The sequence below is a fragment of the Heloderma suspectum genome, chromosome 1 (assembly GCF_057233095.1).
Source record: "Heloderma suspectum isolate Gila_16-S chromosome 1, 16-S_ref, whole genome shotgun sequence".
Taxonomy (NCBI): domain Eukaryota; kingdom Metazoa; phylum Chordata; class Lepidosauria; order Squamata; family Helodermatidae; genus Heloderma; species Heloderma suspectum.
Window position 1 is genome coordinate 20,928,189 of NC_139458.1, and position 21,262 is coordinate 20,949,450.

Here is a 21,262-nt window from a genome sequence, read left to right on the forward strand (position 1 = left end):
GATAGAAGTGATAAGAAAACCTTCCCCTGCTTAATTTCTGCCTGGCAACGTCAAAGGCAAAGAAGTAAAAAAAGAAGCATACCAAGCAAAATAATAACTTAACAGCTGTCACATCAGGCATCAAAACCTTGACAAGCTTGTTTCATAGATAAGACTGCACATAATCCTCTTACTTCTGAGTAGTCCTGACACATGTCCAGAGACAATTCAGTGAAACTGTACAAGTGAAAGGGAGAAGGGCGGGTGATGAGAAACATAAGGAAGGCTCTGATATAGATAGATAGATGAGATAGAGATAGAGATAGAGATAGAGATATATATTTATATTTATTAAGGGCATAATCCAGTGGAGTTAGACGTCAGCCTCCAAACCCGGAGGCTGACACCTATCCAATGCAGGGCGGCCAGAGCACAGAGGCAATATTCCCCTCCGTACTCCAGCCACCTTGCATTTTTGGCTAGATGTGCAAATTTGCATGTCTAGCCAGGAACCTCCGGGGGGGAGGCCGTGCAACATATAGGAAGTTTCGTAACACAGTTTCTGCTATCTTCTCCCCTCCCTGCCCTCGGAGTCACCCCCTTTTTGCCCTCTCCGAGCTCCGTTTCTGAGAGCCAAGACGTAGCTAGTGCAGAGGGGGAGGGACGGGGAGCTGAGGGCTCCAACCTGGGTTCCCAGAAACCGAAAAATCCTATGGCCCTCTAGACAGTGTCTAGTGGCCATAGGATTTCTCCCTTATTTAAGAATTTATAAACTGCTCCATATCAAAAGATATCAGAGCAGCATACAACAAATTACAATACAATAAATGTTACAATGAAAGCGGGAACACCAATAAAACAGTGGCTGGAACTTACTCATTAGTTAGGAAAAGCTTGCTTGAAAAGTTTTCAGCAAACCCTGAAAACAAAGTCATGTCAGTGCATGCCTGCCTGATCTCAGCTGGAAGGGGATTCCATAGAGTGGGAGCCACCACACTAAAGGCCCCAAACCTGGTAGTTTCCAAGCAGATCTCCAACCCATGTGGGATACCAGAAGTGCCTCTTCAGAAGACCTCAGTCATTGGGCAGGATGATGAGGGAGAAGGCCTACCCTGACGTATCCTGGTCCTAGTTGTTCAGAAGATGGTGCAATTGCCACTAGCTTAATTATCTTTAAAGGGGGATTAGGCAAATCCATGGAGAACAGGTCTGACAATGGCTTATAGTTATGATGGCTATACGAACCAGCCAGGATCAGGAACCCAGTATGCCTCTGAATACCAGTAGCCTGGGAGTAACAGTGCAAATTGGCTAGGCCTCTTCTCCCCTGCTTGTGGGTTTCTTGGAGGCCTCTGATTGGCCACAATGGGAAACAGGATGCTGGACTGGATCTAAAAACAGTTCTTAAACTGTCTTCACCTGGTGCTGAAAAGAGTAACATTGGTACCAGGTGAGGCTCTCTGGGGGCGGGGCATTCCACAAATGGGGCACCCACCACTGAATACATCCCCTCTCTTGTAATCACCCACCTCACCTCCTTTGCCAGGGATAGCTGGAGAGGGGCCTCAGATGATGCTCTTAATGTCTGGGTAGGTAAATATGGAGGAGACATTCCTTCAGCTAACCTAGCCCCAAGCCGTTTAGAGCTTTAAACATTAAAACCAGCCCTTTGAATTGGGCCCAGAAACGGACTGGCAGCCAGTGCAGATGGAAAAGAACCAATTCCTCATGCAGTCTTGCTGAATGTTCTGGGAATATTTGGGGACTACTCAGGAGTAAGCAGGCTGCAATCTTATCTCCGAGCACGTTGTTGGAGGTTTTTTGATGCTGCTATGGCAGCTATTAAGTGATTATTTTACTCGGCACGCTTTAAAAAAAAAAACAGAAGAAAAAGCAGAGGGGTGGGGGAGGATTTATTTCCCTATCATCAAGTACTTATCAGAGGGTGTTTCTCCGAGACTGGCACAATGAGACCACACAAACCGGTCTCTGAGGGGAGAGGGAGAGAAGGGTCCCCTCACCTGAGCAGCTAAATAACAGCCATTGACTTTCAGAGTAACCCCTTTCTTTTGATTCCCCGTGACAAAAGGCCTGCTCATAGAAAGGACCCTATTACCTGCAATGAAGGCGAAACCCCCCACCCCCCACCCCCAACCTGATCAGAACAAAAATCATTTAAGCATTATGCACTCCTGCAAGGCCATTATACCCCTATACGTGAACAATGGAAAATTAACCTTCTATTCACTAACCGGACAACGGGAAGTCTAGCAGTTCTGCCTTTGACATTTTTCGTTTCACATGAAAGGAACAAAAAGGACCGATCCGAACCCCGCTCAAGACAACATAAAAAGACTTCCCACCCCCGCCCCCCACCCCACCCCCCGATCTCAACAGGCTTCTCATCAAACTCTGAAACACAAACATTTGATCCCCACAGTCCGACACCGGATTACAATGCCACCCCTAAAGACAACTATATTTAGATTCTATGGGAATTGCACTCGATCGTACAGGAACTCTTTGAATGAAAATGAAGGTCGAGGGAGGGGGTGGCTTCCGCTGCTGGCCCTCTTTTCTCTCCCCCCTCATTCTTGCAAATATCCAGATAAGCATTGTTTGGAAAACAATACATTACTTCCAATGTGATTTTTTTCATTATTAAAACAAAACACACACATTATTATGGGCGTCCTAAATTGTTAGGATCTTCACATCTGTTTTGTCCTACTGTACCTTGCTGTTTTGGCCTACAACTCCATGGCTCAGTGGTAGAGGCCATGCTTTGAATGCAGAAGGTTCCTTGTTCAATCCCCAGCACCTCCAGGTAGGGCATGAAAAACTCCTGCCTGAAACCCTGGAGAGCCACTGCCAATCGGTGTCGACAATACTGGTCTAGATGGACCAGGGTCTGACTCAGTATAAGGCAGCTTCCTATGTTTCCATCATCCCTCACCACTGGCTAGGCTGGCTAGGGATGGTGGGACTTGCAGGCCAGAACACCTGGAGGGCCACAAGTTGCCTGTCCCTACCTTTAAAGCCTGGAGATAAAGACCTTCAAAAGCCTCTGCATAATCTTATTATGGACCACTGCTTACATAAATGTAAGCATGACACTGGAACGAAATGTTAGTAATAGAATGCAATGCATTTACTGATTCTGGGCATGGTCTAGGCCATCCTTCCCCAACCTGGAGCTGTTCAGATGTTTTGGACTTCAAGTCCCAACCAACCTCAGGCAGTATGGCCAATGGCAGGAATGCTAGGATTGTCATCCAAAACGTCTGGAGGACACCAGGTTGAGGAAGGCTAGTCTAGGTGAAGCTGAGCATCGTTAAGCCCCCTGGATTTCAACAGCAGAGCTTTAAACACTCGCTTAACAGTGCAACCCTACGCATGTTTATTCTGAAGTCCCACTGGAGTCAATGGAGCTTCCTCACAGAGAAATGTGCCTACAACTGCAGCCTAACCCCTCCCACTAAAATCAGCAGGGATTACAAATGTTTGACTTTAGCCACATCATTCCCTATTTTATCTTCATTAAACTTAGCCAAACACCTATCAGAGATCCTTTAAGCCAGCCGTCCCCACCTGGTGCCACCCACTCTGTTTGGGAATGATGGGAGTTGTTGTCCAACATATCTGGAGGGCACCAGGCTAAGGAAGGCTGATCTGAAGCACAGGAGACCTTGTCCAGTTCTGTCTTTCTCCTGCAACTGCTCACACCCCCATGGGGAAATCCCAGGCCACACTTTAAGAATGCTATTTATTATATTTAAATCTCACCCTTCCTCCAAAGAGAGCCTGCAATGATGGGTGTGGAACTGGTGCCACGACTGAGCCCTGCTAAAGTTCAGGAAGGTTGCTTCCCTGGGTGCCTTCAGGTCATGCCCTCAGCTCATAGGACGATCAGCAGCAGCAAACTATTGCAATGTATCTGTGACACATGCATGCAAGTATCTGTACAGTCATGCCAAATGTTGGAAGAGTTTTAGCATACTTCAACACACAACCAGAACTCTTGGGAAAGAGCTGAGTGGCAAAACTCTCCTCACCATTTGGCAGGATGATATAAGCCAGGGATATTCGACCTCTTTCAGCCCCAGGGTTGAATTCTATTTTGGAGAATCTCTTGGGGGCCACATTCCAGTGGTAGGCAGGCCTGAAAGCAAAAGGGGCGGGGCCAAAAAATACCATAAATACCAGCATATTTCACCTTAAAGCCTTTACTACCAGTAACAAAGCCCTAAGAGAGGCATTTCAGCCTTTTTCAAACAAGCGAAAAGATTGCACAAAAGCCGATAACCAACCAAACAGTGGTTGGGGGAAAGTGGGGAAGGAATTGGGAGCGTGGCCTTCTGGGGAACTCAAGGGCCAGACTGGAACCGCAGGGCGGCCAGATTGGTCCCCGGGTCTGAGGTTCCACACCCCTGATTTAAGCCCTATTTACGCATTACTTGCCTGTAGGGCACTTGCATGGTGAAGCATGAATGAGGCTGTGCTTCTGGCCACACCCCCAGCATTGCATTCCTGGGCTAGCCCCACCCTCCAATATCTATACATTGCGTGCAGTCCCCTGCAAAGGAAGCTTTACGTGTGAGCAGCTGCTCACGCACAGGGCTTCCCGGCTTCCACACGTCCTGGATGTTCGTGTGACTGGTCAGATGGAGTCCCTACATACAAAGAGCTGCTCGTGTGGAGGGATTCCTTTGGAGAGAACTGTGATGGTCCAGGATCACCCTCTGGTTCCACCACGTCTCTACCCTGCAGGCAAGCAACGTGTGAATCAGGCTGCAGACAACCAGCTTACCAAGTAGTTAAGCACACTACAAAAAGTTACGATTTGGTAAACTGTCATCTGCGTACATGCTTTGCCCTTATAAGATAAAAAGCATGACGTCTGCATTCTGGTTATCTCAGGGAGGTCCACCTCCCACAGATAAACCTCCCTGAAACTGGAGATCAGCTAACAAGATTCTGCTGGATGTACCAAATGGTATGGATGCCAAGTTGGTCTCCTGAAGGAGAAGGGCCTTTTCTGCAGTGACCACAGAACTCCCTTCCTCTGGACATTCATCTGACTACAGCAGTGTTGACATGAATCCTGTCCACATTTAGTGAACGGTGGGGGAAATGGGATCATACCATATCCCCACCTCTGACACCAGGGCACTAATTGGCCACACCCTCAAGCAGCCATTCATTTGGCATGAATGAGAAAATGGCCCTGCAAGCACAGAGCTTTACATGTGAAGAGCTGCTTCACACGTAAAGCTCTATGCTTGCAAAAATGTCGCTTGCAACACATGCTTGCAGAAAAGTGTTGCACACTTCCAGGAACCTTATGAAGACGAGCCGGTCAAATTCTGAAGTAGACTGTCCCACCTCAGGCCGCGGGCGGGGGGGGAGCGATCACATTTTTTAACGTTCCCCTGCGTTTACAAAACAACACCGCAGCAGTGAGAGAGCTGGGGTAGAACGACTTGCCCGGATGAGCTAGTTTTCTATTTTAACATGGAGGAGCATTAAAAAATGTTATCTTCTCCCTCAGTTGCTTCTGCCATCTCATTCTGCTGCCACAGGTGTAGGCCAAGTGCTGTGTTTTCAATTGTGTTTTTTGTTTTTCTGCTGTTTTAAATAAGATTTCATTTTTAAGCTGTATTTTATTGTTAGCTGCCTTGAGCACCATTTGTGGGGGGGGGGGGGAAGAGGCAGGATACAAATTAAACAAACAAGCAAACAGACCAGGGTTGACAAGGGCCCAGCAGAGTGGGAGCTGCTACAGTATGGCTCCTTCTCATAGGATGCTTGCAGTCCAGGAGTGAGGAACGTGTGGCCCTCTAAATCTGGAGGGCCCCACAGGCTCCCACACTCCTGCTGTAATCACATGGGTGGAGTTGCCAACATGGCTACTTTCCACACATCATCACTGGAGGAACTGAGGCGATACTGGCAAGGGAAGGAGGCATACCAGCACCTCCCACACAACCACCAGCTTCGATCAGCCTCTCGGCGACACTGGAAGGAGCCATGCTTTCACACCGCTGCGCTATTTATTTAACACATTTCATCTAAGGAGGTCATGGCAGGATGCATGCTTCTCCTTTTGATCTTACCACCACCCTATGAGGAAGGTCAGGCTGAGAAGTAGTGACCGGGCCAATGCCACTCAGCAAACGTCATGGCTAAGTGGGGATTTGGACCGGTGCTCTAACCGCTACAACCCACTGGCTCTCCAGGTTGGAAGGACCCCTTACCTGGGAGAAAGCACTAGTGCACTTAGGGGGACTTGCTTCCAAGGAAATATGCGCAGGATCAGGCTGCAAATGCGCTCCAGGTCTGTCCAGCACAGTACATTTCCCTGCTTCTCCACATTAGTTCGCTGAAGTATTCACTCTTTTACTAGCAATCAATAGATCATGGGCATATACAGAGGGCCAGCCAGCTGCAGCTACCATTTCATGCAGTTCTGTTTTGGAGACCCTGAGTTCAAATTTCCCACCATCCCATCACCTTCTAGTGCAATCAAAAAATGGAACTACTCATGATGGAGCTGAGCAGATAATTCTCAATAACTGGGGCAGGGGGGGAGGTCACAAGATGCAAGCGGAAGGCTTAACATATGCCCCAAATATTCTCCCCAAGGGCCACCCCTGTAGTTGCATCTATATTAGTAAATGGCTGATATTAATCCCTAGAGGAAGAAGTAAAACAATAAACTCTGCTGTTAGGGGTGGTTGGCAGGTTTTGCCCTGACACTGGGGTAGCCCCATGCCTCATGGATAGGAATGCACATAATGCAGTCTTCCCAAACCTGGTGCCCTCCAGATGTTTTGGACTTCAACTCCCATCTGCACACAGCATGCACAGAGATATGGTACACGCCCTTTACAGGCAATATCCAAGTCCACACACCTACCATAATGACAGGCATTTTGCTAGTTAAAAGGAAATACACACACACTCACACCAATAAGTGATTACATTCACAAGATGCAGGAATATGTCCTAGTCCTATCCAACATGCAGAGATATCCACCAGTGCACAGAGGAATGATGTACATGGAGTCATACACAGAGCCTCCAGAGCTTGAGAAGTACCTTGAATCTTGTTTAGAGCTCGAACAGAGGTTCTCTGCACAACGCAACAAGCACAAGGTTATACACATGGCTGTTCCTGCCCTGTTCAGACAGTCATGTAGCTCTTCTGCAATATATGCAGATCCCCTGCTGCGTTTAAAGAGAAGTACTCGCTGAAATACCAGGCACCAAGATTATAAAAAGGAATTATGGCAACATGCAAAGCTATGCACAGCTAAAGAAGAGAGTTATATGCAGGTACCGTGCAGTGCCCTGACTATATCAGGATATTAAGGAATATACGTAGATTATCCTAATGTACAGAGATAATAAGCAGCTCCCAGGGGTGTGCACAGCTATCCCTCGGGGGTAAAAGTTCCGAGTGTTTTGCAGAACTATACAAAGAACACTTGCAGAGCGCATCTGTGCAATGCAAAGTGCAACAGGTACCGGCTACTCAGCTGAGCCTAGGGGTTGGGGAGGCTGTGCCTCCTTGCACAAACAGACGCAGGAGTTTCGCAATCCAGAGCGAAGAGAAGCGGCGCACCCAGCGCCGTCTTCACAGACACATCTAAGTATCAGGCAGCGTGGACAGATAACCACACCGCCCAGCCCGCAACGGAGTACACAGAGTTCCCAAAGAAGGGCACAGTTACATTTTCCTGCTGGCAAAATACGGCGTGTTGTGCACGATCGTGTTCCAGGGGCTTGGCTGCACCATGCAACGAGCAGCAATGCTTCCAGGTATCAAAGCGCAGGGACCGTGCACTGAATGCAACAGGGGGAGAAAGCCCTATTAGCCCACCGCGAGCAGGACCGTATACCGTTCCCCCAGGCAATATTTCAAGGGGAGGAAAAGCAGCTTGGCATTGTTTGGGAATGCGCATCCCGCTTCGCAGCACGGTACAATGGGCGTTCGGTGCAGCGCTCGGCGACGGAGCCGGGCGCTGCGCTAAGTGAGCGAATCTGCCAGCCGCTCTCAGCGTGCAGGAACGAGCCCAGTGCTGCAGTTGCAAGAAGGGACACACGCGGAGAGCGCGCTTTGCTTTGCTTTGCTTTGCTTTGCTTTGCTTTGCCTTGCCTTGCCTTGCCTTGCCCTGCCCTGCCCTGCGTGCAACGTTTCGTGCACGCGGCTTGACGAGACGGAGGCGGCTTCGCCGACGTGCACAGAGCCGGGGCGGGAGCAGCCCGCGGCCGAGCCCCCCCGCCGCCCGCCGCAGCCCCCCGCCGCCCCCTCGTCCCGCTCACCTACCGGGGGGGCCAGGGCGCCGCAGCCGGCGGCCAGCTTCACCGCCTGCCTCTTGAGCTCGGCCAGCTTGGCTTGGCAGCTTCTGCACCATCCTCCCTTGGCGGCTCTCTCGAAGTGGCCCAGCTCGCCGCCCGGGCCCGCGGCGGCCCCGGCTCCCTCCGGAGGGGGGCGGCTGCCGCAGCGGTCTTCGGGGGCTGCCGGCTGCAGGAGCCTCTTCCGCGGCGGGAGCTCCAGCGAGAGCGGCGGCGGCGGCGGCTCGCGCCGAGGGCTGCCCTCGGCTACCTGGAAGAGAGCAAACGGAGAGAGGCGGTCAGGCGAGTGCCCGGGAGCGCCGCGGAGGGGAGCCGCTGCGGGAAGGGGGCCCTTTGCGGCGTGTGAACGCGCCCGGCCCAAGGAACGCAGATCCGCGGCGAGGCTCCGTCCAGGCGGGGAGATCTCGCCGAACGCGCCTCGAGATGCAGGAACCCCGGCGGAGAACCAGCCCGGCCGCAAACCTCAGTCGACGGCTGCAACCGCCCGCAGCCCGATGGGATCTGCATCGCCCTCCCCGCTTACCCCCGGCGCGGGTGGCATGTCCGAGCTCGGCCCAGCAACCCCCCGGTTCCGGACGAGCAGATCCGACGCTGGCGGCGGCTACAATGAAAGCGCAGCAGCCAGGGCGAAGTCGAAACCCCTCCGGCCCGGACTAGCCGGCATGCCCATGGCGAACCGAGACGTCCCGGGACGGGAGCAGCAGCTCGCCGCACAGCCCAGCCTCGCTTCCCTCCGTCCCGCCGCTGCCTTTGCACTTTGCAAAAAGAAAAAGCCGCTGCAAAACTCCCTCTCCCCTCGGGCTCCGGCAGCTACGTGGTGTTTGCTCCCATGTTGTAAAGGCAGGGAAAGTTTAGGGTTGCAAAGTTAAAGGAGAGAAGTCCAGGACGGAGCTGAGAGGGAGGAGACCACCGCGGAGGGGAGGAGGAACTTAAGCCCTTCTCCCCCCCCCCCCCGCACAGAAGCGCGACTGAGATCACAGACAAGAGCACGTGGAAGCCCGGGAGGGGCGGTGTTAGCAGAAGAGATGCGAGAGGGCCTTGGTTAGCAGCGGGGGAGTGTTCTCTCCTAACAGTTTTTGCTGGTTTCGAAACCGACGTGACTCCGGTTTGGTGTGGTTGCGGTGTGCGTGCGTCTCTTATGCCAGATTCCTCTAGGACTGATCTGGAGTCAACAGCGTAATAGCCGGTTTATAAAAATCAAGAGGGAGCAAAAGCGGGGTGGATTCTTAAAAAGTTGCTTCGCCCGCTTGTGTGAACAAAACAGCTTTTGAAAAATGAATGCGGCTTGGCGGGGTCCGTAAACTCGGCACTGGTCCCCACCCAAATCCCACTGGCCTAAATGGGCCTTGTCTGGGAGAGAAAACCTAGCATAGCCATGGCTCTGCAGCCTGCAAATCTGCTTGTGCCGAAGCCTGCCTCTTTATTTGCAAGTAATTCAGTGCCTCTGGGCATATATGGATGTTTCAGAAGTGATTGTGACTTCGTGTGTGATCCTATGCATGTTTAGACAGGAAAAATCCCTACAACTCCCAGCATTCCCCAGCCAGCCATGCTGGGAGTTGTGGGTCTTTTTCTGTCTAAGTGCGCATAGGATTGCACCTATGGTCTGTGTTGTCACAGCCTCACCAGCAAAGCTTATCCGAGGCCCCCATAATAAGCTTTGCAGTTATCGGCTATGTTAGGAACTATAGCAGCTTTCCCCCTGGGGATTATGGGAGGTGCAGACCCACACATCTGGAGGGCACCAGGTTGGGGGAGGCTGAGCGTCCAAATAAGCGGTGTGTCTTTTACATTTCCTCCCCACCCCCTTCTCTCTCTTTCTCCCTCTCTCTATCTGAGCAAGGATTCAGAAAAGGGAGGGGACATAACCAAACTTTAACACAAAGGTAAGGACTGGCAGCTCCTGGGCCAACTCTGCCCTGTTCCCCCAGATGCCAAGCAAAATGCAAGATGCGAATGAGCTGCAGCGTCTGCAATAGTGGAACATGGTGGCTGGCCATTTGGAGAGGTGGGGCTCATCCACCCAGCTCCCTTGTTGTTCAGCAAAAAGTGTTCACTGATCTAGGGAAATGAGGCTCCCGGTTTCTCTTGGGAGTCTGGTGGAGAGTGGAGACTTAGTAGACTATTGTTCTGACACAGTGTAAGGGCAAGTGCTGTTGCACTCGCGTCCTTCTTGGGGGTCTCCCATGGGCAGCTGGTTGGCCACCGTATGAGCAGAATGCTGGACTAGATGGACCCTTGGCCTGATCCAGCAGGGCTCTTCTGATGTCCTTAAAGCCATTGGACTACAGCCACCATGGCCATTAAGGGGAGTGGGGCTACAATACCCATGATCCCCATTGGCCATGCTGGAAATGATGGGAGTGGCAGGCCAACAGATCTGGAAGGCACCTGTTTGGAGAAGGCTGGTATAAGGTGACTCCTTGTATAGCTTACATCCATCCGCTGGGGTTGGCCAAACGGAAACCGAAATGAGGAAATAGTGAAGTCTTGGGAGCCTTTTTAATTTAGAAAAACAGATGTCAAAGCAGGGCTGTGATGAAGAGTTTTATACAATTATGCATGGTGCGGAGAGTTTTTTCTCCCTTTGATACTAGAGCTCATGGTCACCCAATGAAACTGACTGGCATTTGGTTCAAGACAGACAAGGAAAAGTACCTCTTTAACACTTAGTTAAAGCTTGGGATTCGCTGTCGGATAATGTGCGGATAACCACTAGCTTAGATGATTTAAACGGGGATTAGAGGTAAGTTGGCCGATCAACAGCCCTGGTGGCTGAACTAAATCTCCGCTTTCAGAAGTGGTTTAGCCCCAAATGTTGGCTTCTGGGGGCAAACGGTTCCTTTCATGGGCTTTGTGTGGGCTTTGTAAAAGCATCTGGCTGACCACTGTTGGGAGCAAGATACTGGGCTAGACAGACCTTTGGTCTGATGCTGCAGGGCGTACGCTCTTAGCATAGACCAGCCTTCCACAACCTGGTGCCCTCCAGATCTTTCAGACCACAACTCCCATTAGCCGCAGCCAGCATGGGCAGTGGTCAGGGCGATGAGAGTTGTAGACCAGCACATCTGAAGGGCGCCAGGTTGCTGGAGACGGCCAGCTTAGAGAGTCCGTATGCCATATATACAAGATCATACTCTTTGACTCAAGTTTCACTGATTCAGAACAATTACCGCTCCCTGATTGAGGTGCAGTTGCTCTACGCTGGGCCGGATCCTTGGTCCATCTCACCCAGCACTACCCACTCTGGCTGGCAGCAAGCAATTCTCCAATATCTTAGCTCCAGTTCACACAGTGGAGTTGTCCGCCGCATATGCAACAGTGTTTACTATGGGGAATGTGCAAAGGGGGAGGCGTCCATGTCCAAACACTCAGGCGTGCCTGTCGGAGAGTCAGAGCGGGCTGCTGCGGGCTGGCCTGTGTGTATTGTGTGTTTACACCAGCTCAGTCCTCTGATTGCCACAACTGCTGACCCCCCCAAGCCAAAAGCAGCCCACCAATCACAGTGGTGGGCGCTGTGGAAGGAAAAAGGGGCGGCTCAAAAGATGCAAACATATTTGAGCTTAAAGCTCTTATAGCCAGTGACTAAGCCTTAGGAGAAGCATTTCAGTCCTTTGAAATGGGGCAGGGGGAGGGGACTGCAAAAGACAGAAAGCCACCCAGCTATGGGGCGGGGGTTCGGGGAGAGGAGGCAGGGGCATGTGGGGAGGGCTGGATTGGGACCCCAGGTGGTCTGGATTGGGACCCACAGGCCTGAGGTTCAACTGCCCTGGTTTAGTGGGTCACAAACTGTTCCAAGCAGCCTTAGGGAGATGTCTTTGCTAGCCCCACCACCTTTAACATGAGGTTTCAAAGATAGAACCTGTCAGCTTGGCCCTGAGTTACAATCCCTGCATGCCATCAGCATGGTGTATGAGAAACTCCTCTTAATTACTCAGCACCCTTGGAAAGAGAAGAAAAATCCATCCTCTTGCCACTCCTGTGTTTGTTACAGAGCAGCTAGTCCTCTCTAATGCTGATGCCTGCCTCAAAGATGCACTTTCTAAAGCTCCGATCTGACACACTTAGGGCGCAATCCTAGCGAGATAGGCGGCCGCCTCCAAACTCAGAGGCGACCATCTATCCAAAGCAGGGCAGGAGAAACACGGAGGGGATCGTCACCTCCGCGCTTCAGCCACCCTGCCTTTTCGGCCAGACAGCCAATTGCAGCTGTGTAGCTGCGGGAGCATGGAGCGGGGAAGGAGGCTGGTGTACAACACATAGGATGTGTCGTACAGGCATCTACGCCCTCCCCACCCTGGAACGCCCCCAGACACGCCCCTTTCCGGCCACGCCGCGCTCCTCTTGCGAGCACGGAGGATGGGGCTGTTCCGCACTGCCTCGGAGGCGGCACGGAAGTTGGGGGAGGTCGGTTCTCCGGGAGCCAACCTCGGACCACAGGCTCCGAGGTCAGTTCCCGGAAAACACCATATCCTGTGGCCATCTAGCCGCTGTCTAGTGGCCACAGGATTGCTCCCTCACTCAGGAGTAAGTCCCAAAGAATTGGCTGGGGCTTCTGAGTAAACCAGCATAGAATTGGACTGCAGGAGCTGTTTACACTTCACTCTTTTTAAAGGTGTATACAAAAAAAAATTAAGCATACAATTAATTTTCAAAGTGCTGGTCTTAAACTTTAAAACCCTAAATGATTTGGGACCAGGTTATCTAAAACAGGGGTAGACAGACTTTGGGTTTGTAGGATCTACTTTGGTTTTGGTTTTTTTACTAGAACCCTGAAGTCCATCAACGAGCTAAGTGTAAAATGACTCACGCAAGTGGGCAAATGCTAAGAATGAAGGAACAGGGTGCCTCTGAGCACATGCTCAGCCCAGGAATTTGTGATTGGTAGCAGAACCGAACTCAAGACCTTCCACTCAAAAATCCACTCTCGGTTTTCCCCTCACAATCTTTCTCAGTAGCCTAATTTAGCGTAGAAAAGGCTTTTTCGTTGTTGCTATTATTAAACTATTGGTTAAAAACAAAGCATCCTGATCTTCTGCAAATTACCCAGAGATCTACCAGTAGATCTCACTCTACCTGCCTACTCTAGATCTAAAGGACCACTTTCACCCATTTATGAAGGGCTGCCACACTTTGCAATATGCACTTCACTGGTAGAATATATCAGGTTTTCTGGCACAAGAAATGGGCATTCCTCATGGTGGCCCCCCAGTTGTAGAACTCCCTTCAGCATGAATTCCTTTTGGACCCTTCAGAATTTCAAAAAAGCCCTGAAAACCTGCTTCTTCAATGCTCTCTTCTCCTAGAACTTTGTGACTTAGAACTGCTTTCACACATTTGTGACTACAAATGTGGTTTGACTCCTGTGTCTATGTTACTCATATATGTTGCTTTATTGTGGGCGTGGTGACATACTTTAAGGGCGCAATCCTATACATGTTTAGACAGAAGAAAGTCCTACAACTCCCAGCATTCCCCAGCCAGCATAGCTGGGAGTTGTAGGACTTCCTTCTGTCTAAACATGCATAGGATTGTGCCCTAAATAAACAATATGAATGAGATGCTTCGTTGGAAACTTGCATGCCATCCAGATATTTTTTATCAGAGGCAGGATTGTCTGCAGCTCCCTCTCGAGTGTGACCATGGTAGCATATTGGGTTTGCTATCTTGCAATGTGTAGAACAGCCTTAAATCCAGATCTATGGCTTCAGCTACTCAACAGAAACCCAATGACAAAAAGATCCCTTTGCTAACATTGCTACTACCTTTAGCGGAAGGCACCTGGGACCACACATCATGTGTAGAACGTCCCCAATTCCAGTTATAATGGAAGAGGTTGGCGGCACTTACCTAGTAACAGAAACACACTTTGTAAATGCCCAGAAGTATTTTACTTTATTAGCACAACATATGTTCGAGGTCTGAACCCTGGCATTCAAAACAACTTTCATGGCCAAGGCCGGACTTGAGTTCAACCGTATTAGTTTGTTTATTACATTTTTAATCAATAAAAATGTAATACGGAGCTCAGGGCCAAAGAGTTCAGGAAGGTGTGCATGGCTCTTTGCCCCAACCTGATACCTTTTATCCTCACAACAACCCTGTGAGGTAGGTTAAGCTAAGAAATAGTAACTGGCCTATAGTCATCCAGTGTGCTTCATGGCTGAATGGAGTCCTAGGGCTTCCTCACATGGAAGTTTTATCTTGCTATTGAGATTGCTCACTCACGGAAGTTTGCAGGTCCTCTTCATGACGTCATTAACCTCCAGGGCACATCCAGAGGTATTTCCTGGTTATTCCATGTTTAAAAGATCCAGAAAAAATGTACCAAAAAACCTCGGATTGTTATTCTATTAAAACAGCCTCTAGGTGGTGCTGTTTCATTGAGTTCTATGGAACCTTGAAAATGAAAAGCTTCCCGTGTCAACAATCGTGTGGCTGCCATCTGGAGCACGCTGTAAATGCGGAAAGGCTCTGCAACGGTAGGTCTGCGGGGTTTTTCTTCAATGTAAAGGCAGCCTGATTCCAATACTTTACCCATTACACCACACCAGTTCATTAAGGCTCTCTCTTTTATTAAGGGAGGAGGAGTTGCATTTCCCTGGACTACAACCTGAATGCAAACCCTTCCATAGGATAAAACGGTGGCTTTCAAACTGTATTCCAAAGAACTGTTTTTCCCCATTGAGAAAACCAGGAATAGTGGACAAGGTAGCCAGAAAGACAACAGGTTCCCCCTCACCCCCCGCTTGCAGTGTGCAAACATAGGAAGCTGCCTTCCACAAGGTCAGACTTCCTACCCATCCTAGTTTTGGCCACCCAACTGGCAGCAGCTCTTCGGGGTCTCAAGCAAATGTCTTTCCATCACCTGCTACTTGATGTCCATTTAAGATATCCAGGACTAAACCTTCTGCATGTAAACCAGAAGTGTTGAGCTTCTTTCAGCCGAAGGGCCAAATTCCATTATAGAGAAGCCCTCCCGGGCCACGTTACAGCCGTGGGCAGGACCCACCTACCAGTGTGTTTTAGCTTAAAGCTCTTACTGCTTTACCTTTTAGCATGGAGGAAAAAACTGCACAAGAGCCAGAAAACCACCAAATTGGGATGGGAAAGGGGGTGGGGCCTTTTGGGGAACCCCAGAGGGCTGGATTGGGACCCAAGGAGATCCAGATATGGCCCCCAGGTCTGAAGTTCTATATCCCTAATGTAAACTGTGTACTCTGGAACTGATTTCCGTCTTTCCCATTAGAAGGCACAGCAAAGTTTAGTGTGCACATCCTCAGTTCACATAGGGTGATGATGAGACCCACCTGGACAGGCCAGTGTGCCACATGAATGCTTCCCATAATCCTCTGCGATGTGCAACAGTTGTGCAGTGCTTCAATGCGCTCTATGTGGGGCTGCCTTTGAAGATGGTTCAAAAGCTGCAGCTTGTGCAAAATATGACAGACATAACAGGGACCAGGAGGTTTGAACATCTAAGGCCAATTTTGGCTTGCTTGCACTGGCTGCCTATATGCTTCGGAGCCCAATTCAAAGTGCTGGTTTTGACCTATAAAGCCCTACACAGCTCAGGACCACAGTGCCTGCACAACACCTCTCCCAGCATGAACCGACTCGTACACTATACTCCGCAGCTAAGACCCACCCCCGAGAGCCTCCTCTGAGGGAGGCTGTGCGGGCAGCAACAAGGGAGAGGGCCTTTTCAGTGGTGGCTCCCCATTTATGGAAAAATCTCCCTGACAAGGCCTGCCTGGTGCCAACTTTTCAGCACGAGGTTAAAACTGCCCTCTTCTCTCAGACATTTGGCAGCATATAATGAGTCTCTTGATTGTCTCTGGCTGATAGTTTTAAATTCTTTTAGATATATGTTGTTGTGTGCGTTATTTGTTTTATGTCATTATGTGAATGGTTTTTTATATTTTATATAATGCATTTTATTCACAATTGTTGTGAACCACCCAGAGAGCTTCGGCTATGGGGCGGTATAGAAATATAGTGAATGAATGCTTCCTTGGTGTTGAAAGGGGTTCCCCAGGAGAAGAAAATCTGAATGTTACCCATCACACAGCGAGAGTGCACATTTAGTTGAAAAACAGGTCCTTTTTGCCTAGCTGTGTTGCCTTAAAAACCTCTGCCTGTCTGTGATTCCATACTAAAAGGAGCACCCTCCCTTGGTCTTCTTACACCCCAGGCCTGCCCCTCGTTGATTTCAAGCAGAGGCCTACTTAGAAGTAAGCAGTTTGGGGATTCTGGGCCAACTGCCAAGCACAAGGCCCTGTGCTTCAGAGCTGGTCTGCTGTGTAATAATGCCACCATATGGGCGGTGCTGTGGAAATAAGAAACACCGGCGCCACACGCATCTTTCAGCCCTCTTTTCTTACAGCCCACAGCTCCATTGTCGCATTGAGATCAGTCTGATTCCCCCATCCCCTTAGCAATGAATTGATGGTGATGCTTTCTGCAAAGGAACCCCTGACCTGGCAGCTGGAGAAATTAGCATAGCGAACTAATTGAGTCAGCTGCTATTTCCTATTGAATACAATTACTGTGTTGTTTAAAAAAAAGAAATCCACCCCTTAAACAAAAAACAGAAAGATCTGTCAGGTTTTCTGCGTTGGGAGCCAAGCTACCAGAAACACGCCGAGCCAAGCTTTACCTTGCTTCTGCAAAGGTCCGCATGGCTTGCATCCGCAGTCCAAGGGGCTCGTGGGTTACATGAGACTTCTCCAACCTGGTGCCCGCCAGAGGTTTTGAAGTATACTGGTTTTCGACTACACTCCATCATCCCTGACGGCTGGATGGAGCTGATGGGAGTTGTGGTCCAACAGCATCTGGAGGGAACTAGGTTGGGGAGAGCTGGATTAGACCCAGAACTGTGGGCTGCAGCTCAGTGGTAGAGCAGCTGCTTCGCATGTGGAAGGTCCCAGGTTCGATCCCCGGCATCTGCAGGTAGGGTTGGGGGGGGAAACCTGCCTGGAAGCATGGAGATGCTGCCAGTCGGTGTCAACAATACTGGGCTAGATGGACCGGTGGTCTGATGCAGTATCAAGCAGTTCCCTATGTTCCACCATGTGAGATATTTTAAGGAGCACCCGCTTGTTTTTATTCAACCCCTAGCCAGTGGTGGCCGGTGGCTCTGATGTCAGTGGGGCGGTAAATCCCCTCTGGGTTTCAGTCAGAACCAGTCAGCACTCTGAAGGAGCTACCCAAAGTGCTGGGCCCATTTGGGGATGAATTTAAGCACTAGCTGCTTTAGGTTTCCGACTGAAACCCAGAGCGGACGGACTGCCCCACGGACATAGCAGCCAGCAGCCTCCACTGTTCCTAGCCATGCTCCTGCTGTCTGGGAGCCGGAACGCCCCCTCTCCCCAAGCCTGGCCGCTCAGGAACCCATTTGCACGTGCGTGCATGATTTCTCTCCTGCCCATGATGATGAGTGACAGCTGAACGTGTGAATGGGCCCCTGGCGAAAAACCTTGGGTTGGGAGTGACACGAAGGGATAGGGAAGTTTCTCTCGGGGGCGATGTTGATCTCCGGCGGTCACCCCGTGATGCTGCAGTCATCAAGGGATACGCATGCACATGCGAACCATCTGTATGTCAATAGCAGCCCATGGGACTTCGCTTTGGGGCCATTTGAACCATCCATGGGGCAACCATGGTCAGGTCAGGAAAACACACACACCCAGTGGAGTCCGGTGGCTCCATGTCAGTGGGGTGGTGAATCCGGTCCAGGTTTCAGTCAGAACCAGCCAGAACTTTATTATTATTATTATCATCATCATCATCCCAGGTATTTTGGCATTTCAGCTTTCTAGACTTTTAGCTTTGCTGTCTTAAATCTGTATTTTAAATCTCTGCATTGCTGCTAGGTTTCATCCTGGTTTTATTCTGGTTGTATTGTTATCTTGTGGTTTTAATGTTTTTATAGTTCGATGTTTTTATATTTTATATTGTTCTACTGTGCGCTTTTTGGTTGTAAGTGTTGTGAACCGCCCAGAAAGCTGCTGCTATTGGGCGGTATGGAAATAAATAAATAAATACTCCGAATGGGCGCTTGCATGGCTGCTAGAAGGTGTCGCTTCGGCTACAGTGACACCTCTGAGTGAGAGCTCCTTCCCTCTCCCTGGGCTTTATGCTGTGTGGCGGCGGCGGCAGCGGCGGGGGCACATTGGCCCAACCGCAGAGCGGAGTCCGGAGCAGAGAAGCGACGCTGCCCGCCCTGCGGCGGGCGGCAGGCAGGCAGGCGACTCCCCGGTCCCTGTTACTAGAGCGCCATCTGCCGAGCACCTGTCGCTCTGCAACCGGCCGGGGGAAGAAAATTAAGCCATCTGCGTTGGCAAAGGAGCGCGCAGTGTGTTCTCCTCCTCCGACCAGTTTTTTTTCCCACCTTTCTTGCTGGGCGGCCTCGCCCAAAATAGCGGGCGGGACCCATCGGCCCTCCTGTGGCTTCTTGCTTGCCCCGTGATCACCCGCGTCAAACTCGCAACTTTTCCTGCAGTCTGTACAAGCCAAGAATGGCTTCAATACGCCAGGATTTTTAGGATCGCGGCTTTCTCTTTCTTTCTTTCTTTCTTTCTTTCTTTCCTGTCGTTCGTTCGTTCGTTCTCTTTCACTCAGGCATTCTTCCTAGGCACTCGCTCCCGTCACTGGAAAACCCCAAAGGCCATCCAAGCCAAACACGCGGCCAGCCGCCCCCGCAGCCCCCTCCTCATCCAGTCCTGGGCTCTGCCTTGGCCACGCCTGAGGGGAGAGACCCTCCACTCCGTCCCCGTGTGAACTCCGGATTAAAGAGGGCGGAGGCTCCCGCCTTGGCGTCTACCTTTAATCCGTCAAGGGAAGGGAAGTGGGGTGTGCGGGTGGAGACGCCCAGAGGCTGCCGTCTGAGACGGGGCGGGCGGTCTCCGCCTGTGCTGCTCACCCGCGGGGCTGGCGCGGGCAGCCCAGGCAAGCGTCCTTTCCCTCCATCCTTGGCGTGTCTCCGAACTCTTGTCAAGCGCGATGGTCGCTCGCTTGCGCTCCGCTTCCTTCGGCGCGCCTCTGCCGCTCACCGCGTCACATACATACACACACACACACACACACACACACAGACATGCGTGTCCCCGATGGCGAAGTGCGAAGGACCGGCCAGAGATGCCCGCCCCTCCACCGCCCCTCACGCGTCCCTGTCTCCCTCCGTGCCTCCCTTTTCCGCATCTCTGTTTCTTCCCTCGCTCCCCATCTCTTCTTCTCCACCCGCATCTCACCAGCCCACCCCTGAACAAGCAATACCGCCACACACACACACACACCCTCGCCACCCTTCGCCTGGCGGCGTCTGCGAATGTGGCACTTCGGATCCAATTTGCGAGAGCAGCAGGAGAGGGGCGTGAGATGCGCCGAGAAGCCAGGCTGCTGGCCTTGAGGGAGGGGGAGGGGGAGAGGAGCGGGGCTGTACTGGAGGCTTGCGCTCAGGCCTGGAACACCGTCAGGAGAAGGCTGGGCGCGGCGCCGAAAGTCATCATCGCGGCGCGGGTGCTTCTGAGCATGTGCAGAGTGCTTTTGTTTTATTTTCACCACTGCATAGCCACTAGGGTTACCGAGCGTCTAGGATTAAAGGGAAGGCTATGTCTTGAACCCCGAACATTTCAGAAAATAATAAACGCCAGGGGAGAGGGACTGTTACTCCTAGGCACCCCCGGGGAAACCCGCTTAGGCCGAAGCAATACGGGTGTGGCTTTGCACAGCTCCAGGGACTAGAGACACGCGGGCGCGTTCCACTCCAGATGGTTAATAAAACTTTCCGTAGGAACTGATAGAGCTGAGAAAGATGGATGATCGAGGAGTCCGGGGAGGCGACCCGTTGTAGTATCCTGCGCGGTGCGCAGCTGGGGGAATACTTCATTAGCATGGCTTTCTCTTCCCCCTTTCCCTCTTGTGCTCCTCTCCCCTTCCGCATCTCAATTAACCTGGGAGGCGGGAAAGAATCGCAAACGCGCACACGCGCGCGCGCGAGCGCATAATAATCATCATGTGCCACGAATGGGTCCCACCCTGCCTCGCTCACTCCAGGAGCTCAGCAGGTCTCCGGGAACTTGCTTAAATATTTCATGTGTCTGAGAGCCGGTGGGTTACAGAGGCCTCCTTGGAGTCCCAGAAGTCGGGTGAAAATTGGGGCGGGGGGCTGGTGGAGGATATACAAACGTGCCTTGTTTCGCCAGTGATGCTGCTGGAATCAGCCCATGTGCTTTGGAAACAGAAGGGAAATCCAGGCAGTGGGAGCGAAATAATAATAATAATAATAATAATAATAATGATCCACAATGCATACAGGCATGTTCCCATCCGCTCTTGCCTGAGGGGGGATTACCAGAGGGTCTTCTCCCGTACCGCGCTCAGAAGGAACGCTCGCCAATTCCCCAGCTCGGTCGCCCGAACATGCGCCCGCAGCGCTCGAGCGACTGCGCTCGCCATAGAAAGGTATTCAGAGCGCTGTCCCTGGTGCTGAAAAGCGCGCCGCAGCCGCCCAAGGAACCTTCCCCAAAGTCAAACGCCGCTCCAACTTTTCCTCCCCGGCAGCCCTTCCTCCCCTCGCTCCTTCCCCGCCACGGCTCTAAGTTTCTGCTCCATGTGCGCGGCGTAAAAAGAACGAGAAGTCCCGAGCGGCGCGGCTGCCTGTTGGCGCCCTAAGACGTCCGCCAGCCACCCCGCACGCCCACCTCCCGGCACCTCGTCTTACCTTCCCTTTCCTCCTGAGAAGGTGGCTGGTAAATCCGAAGATGATCTCGGAATCCAAGCAGAGAGCTCCGATCTCCAGCAAACTGGGGGTTTTCCTCGTAGCATTGGAAGGCTCCGTTGGTTTTTGAAAAGCCATAGTTGTGGTGGTGTGTGTGTTTCAAAAAAGAAAATAGTATTTGTTTCGTAGCGGGGGAGGCAA

At 51.3% G+C, this 21,262-nt stretch overlaps 1 protein-coding gene across 1 annotated transcript in view; it reads right to left on the reverse strand.

Moving 5' to 3' along the window:
* KIF26A (kinesin family member 26A) overlaps window positions 1–9,106 on the reverse strand; it is a 199,068-nt gene extending 189,962 nt beyond the window's left edge. Inside the window, exons 1-2 of the mRNA XM_084837551.1 lie at window positions 8,864–9,106; window positions 8,312–8,590 (exon numbers count right to left, since the gene is read on the reverse strand). Coding sequence (XP_084693677.1) covers window positions 8,312–8,590; window positions 8,864–8,881 — 297 coding nt within the window. The 5' untranslated portion in view covers window positions 8,882–9,106. The remainder of the gene's footprint in view (window positions 1–8,311; window positions 8,591–8,863) is intronic.
* Window positions 9,107–21,262: the final 12,156 nt, after the last annotated feature.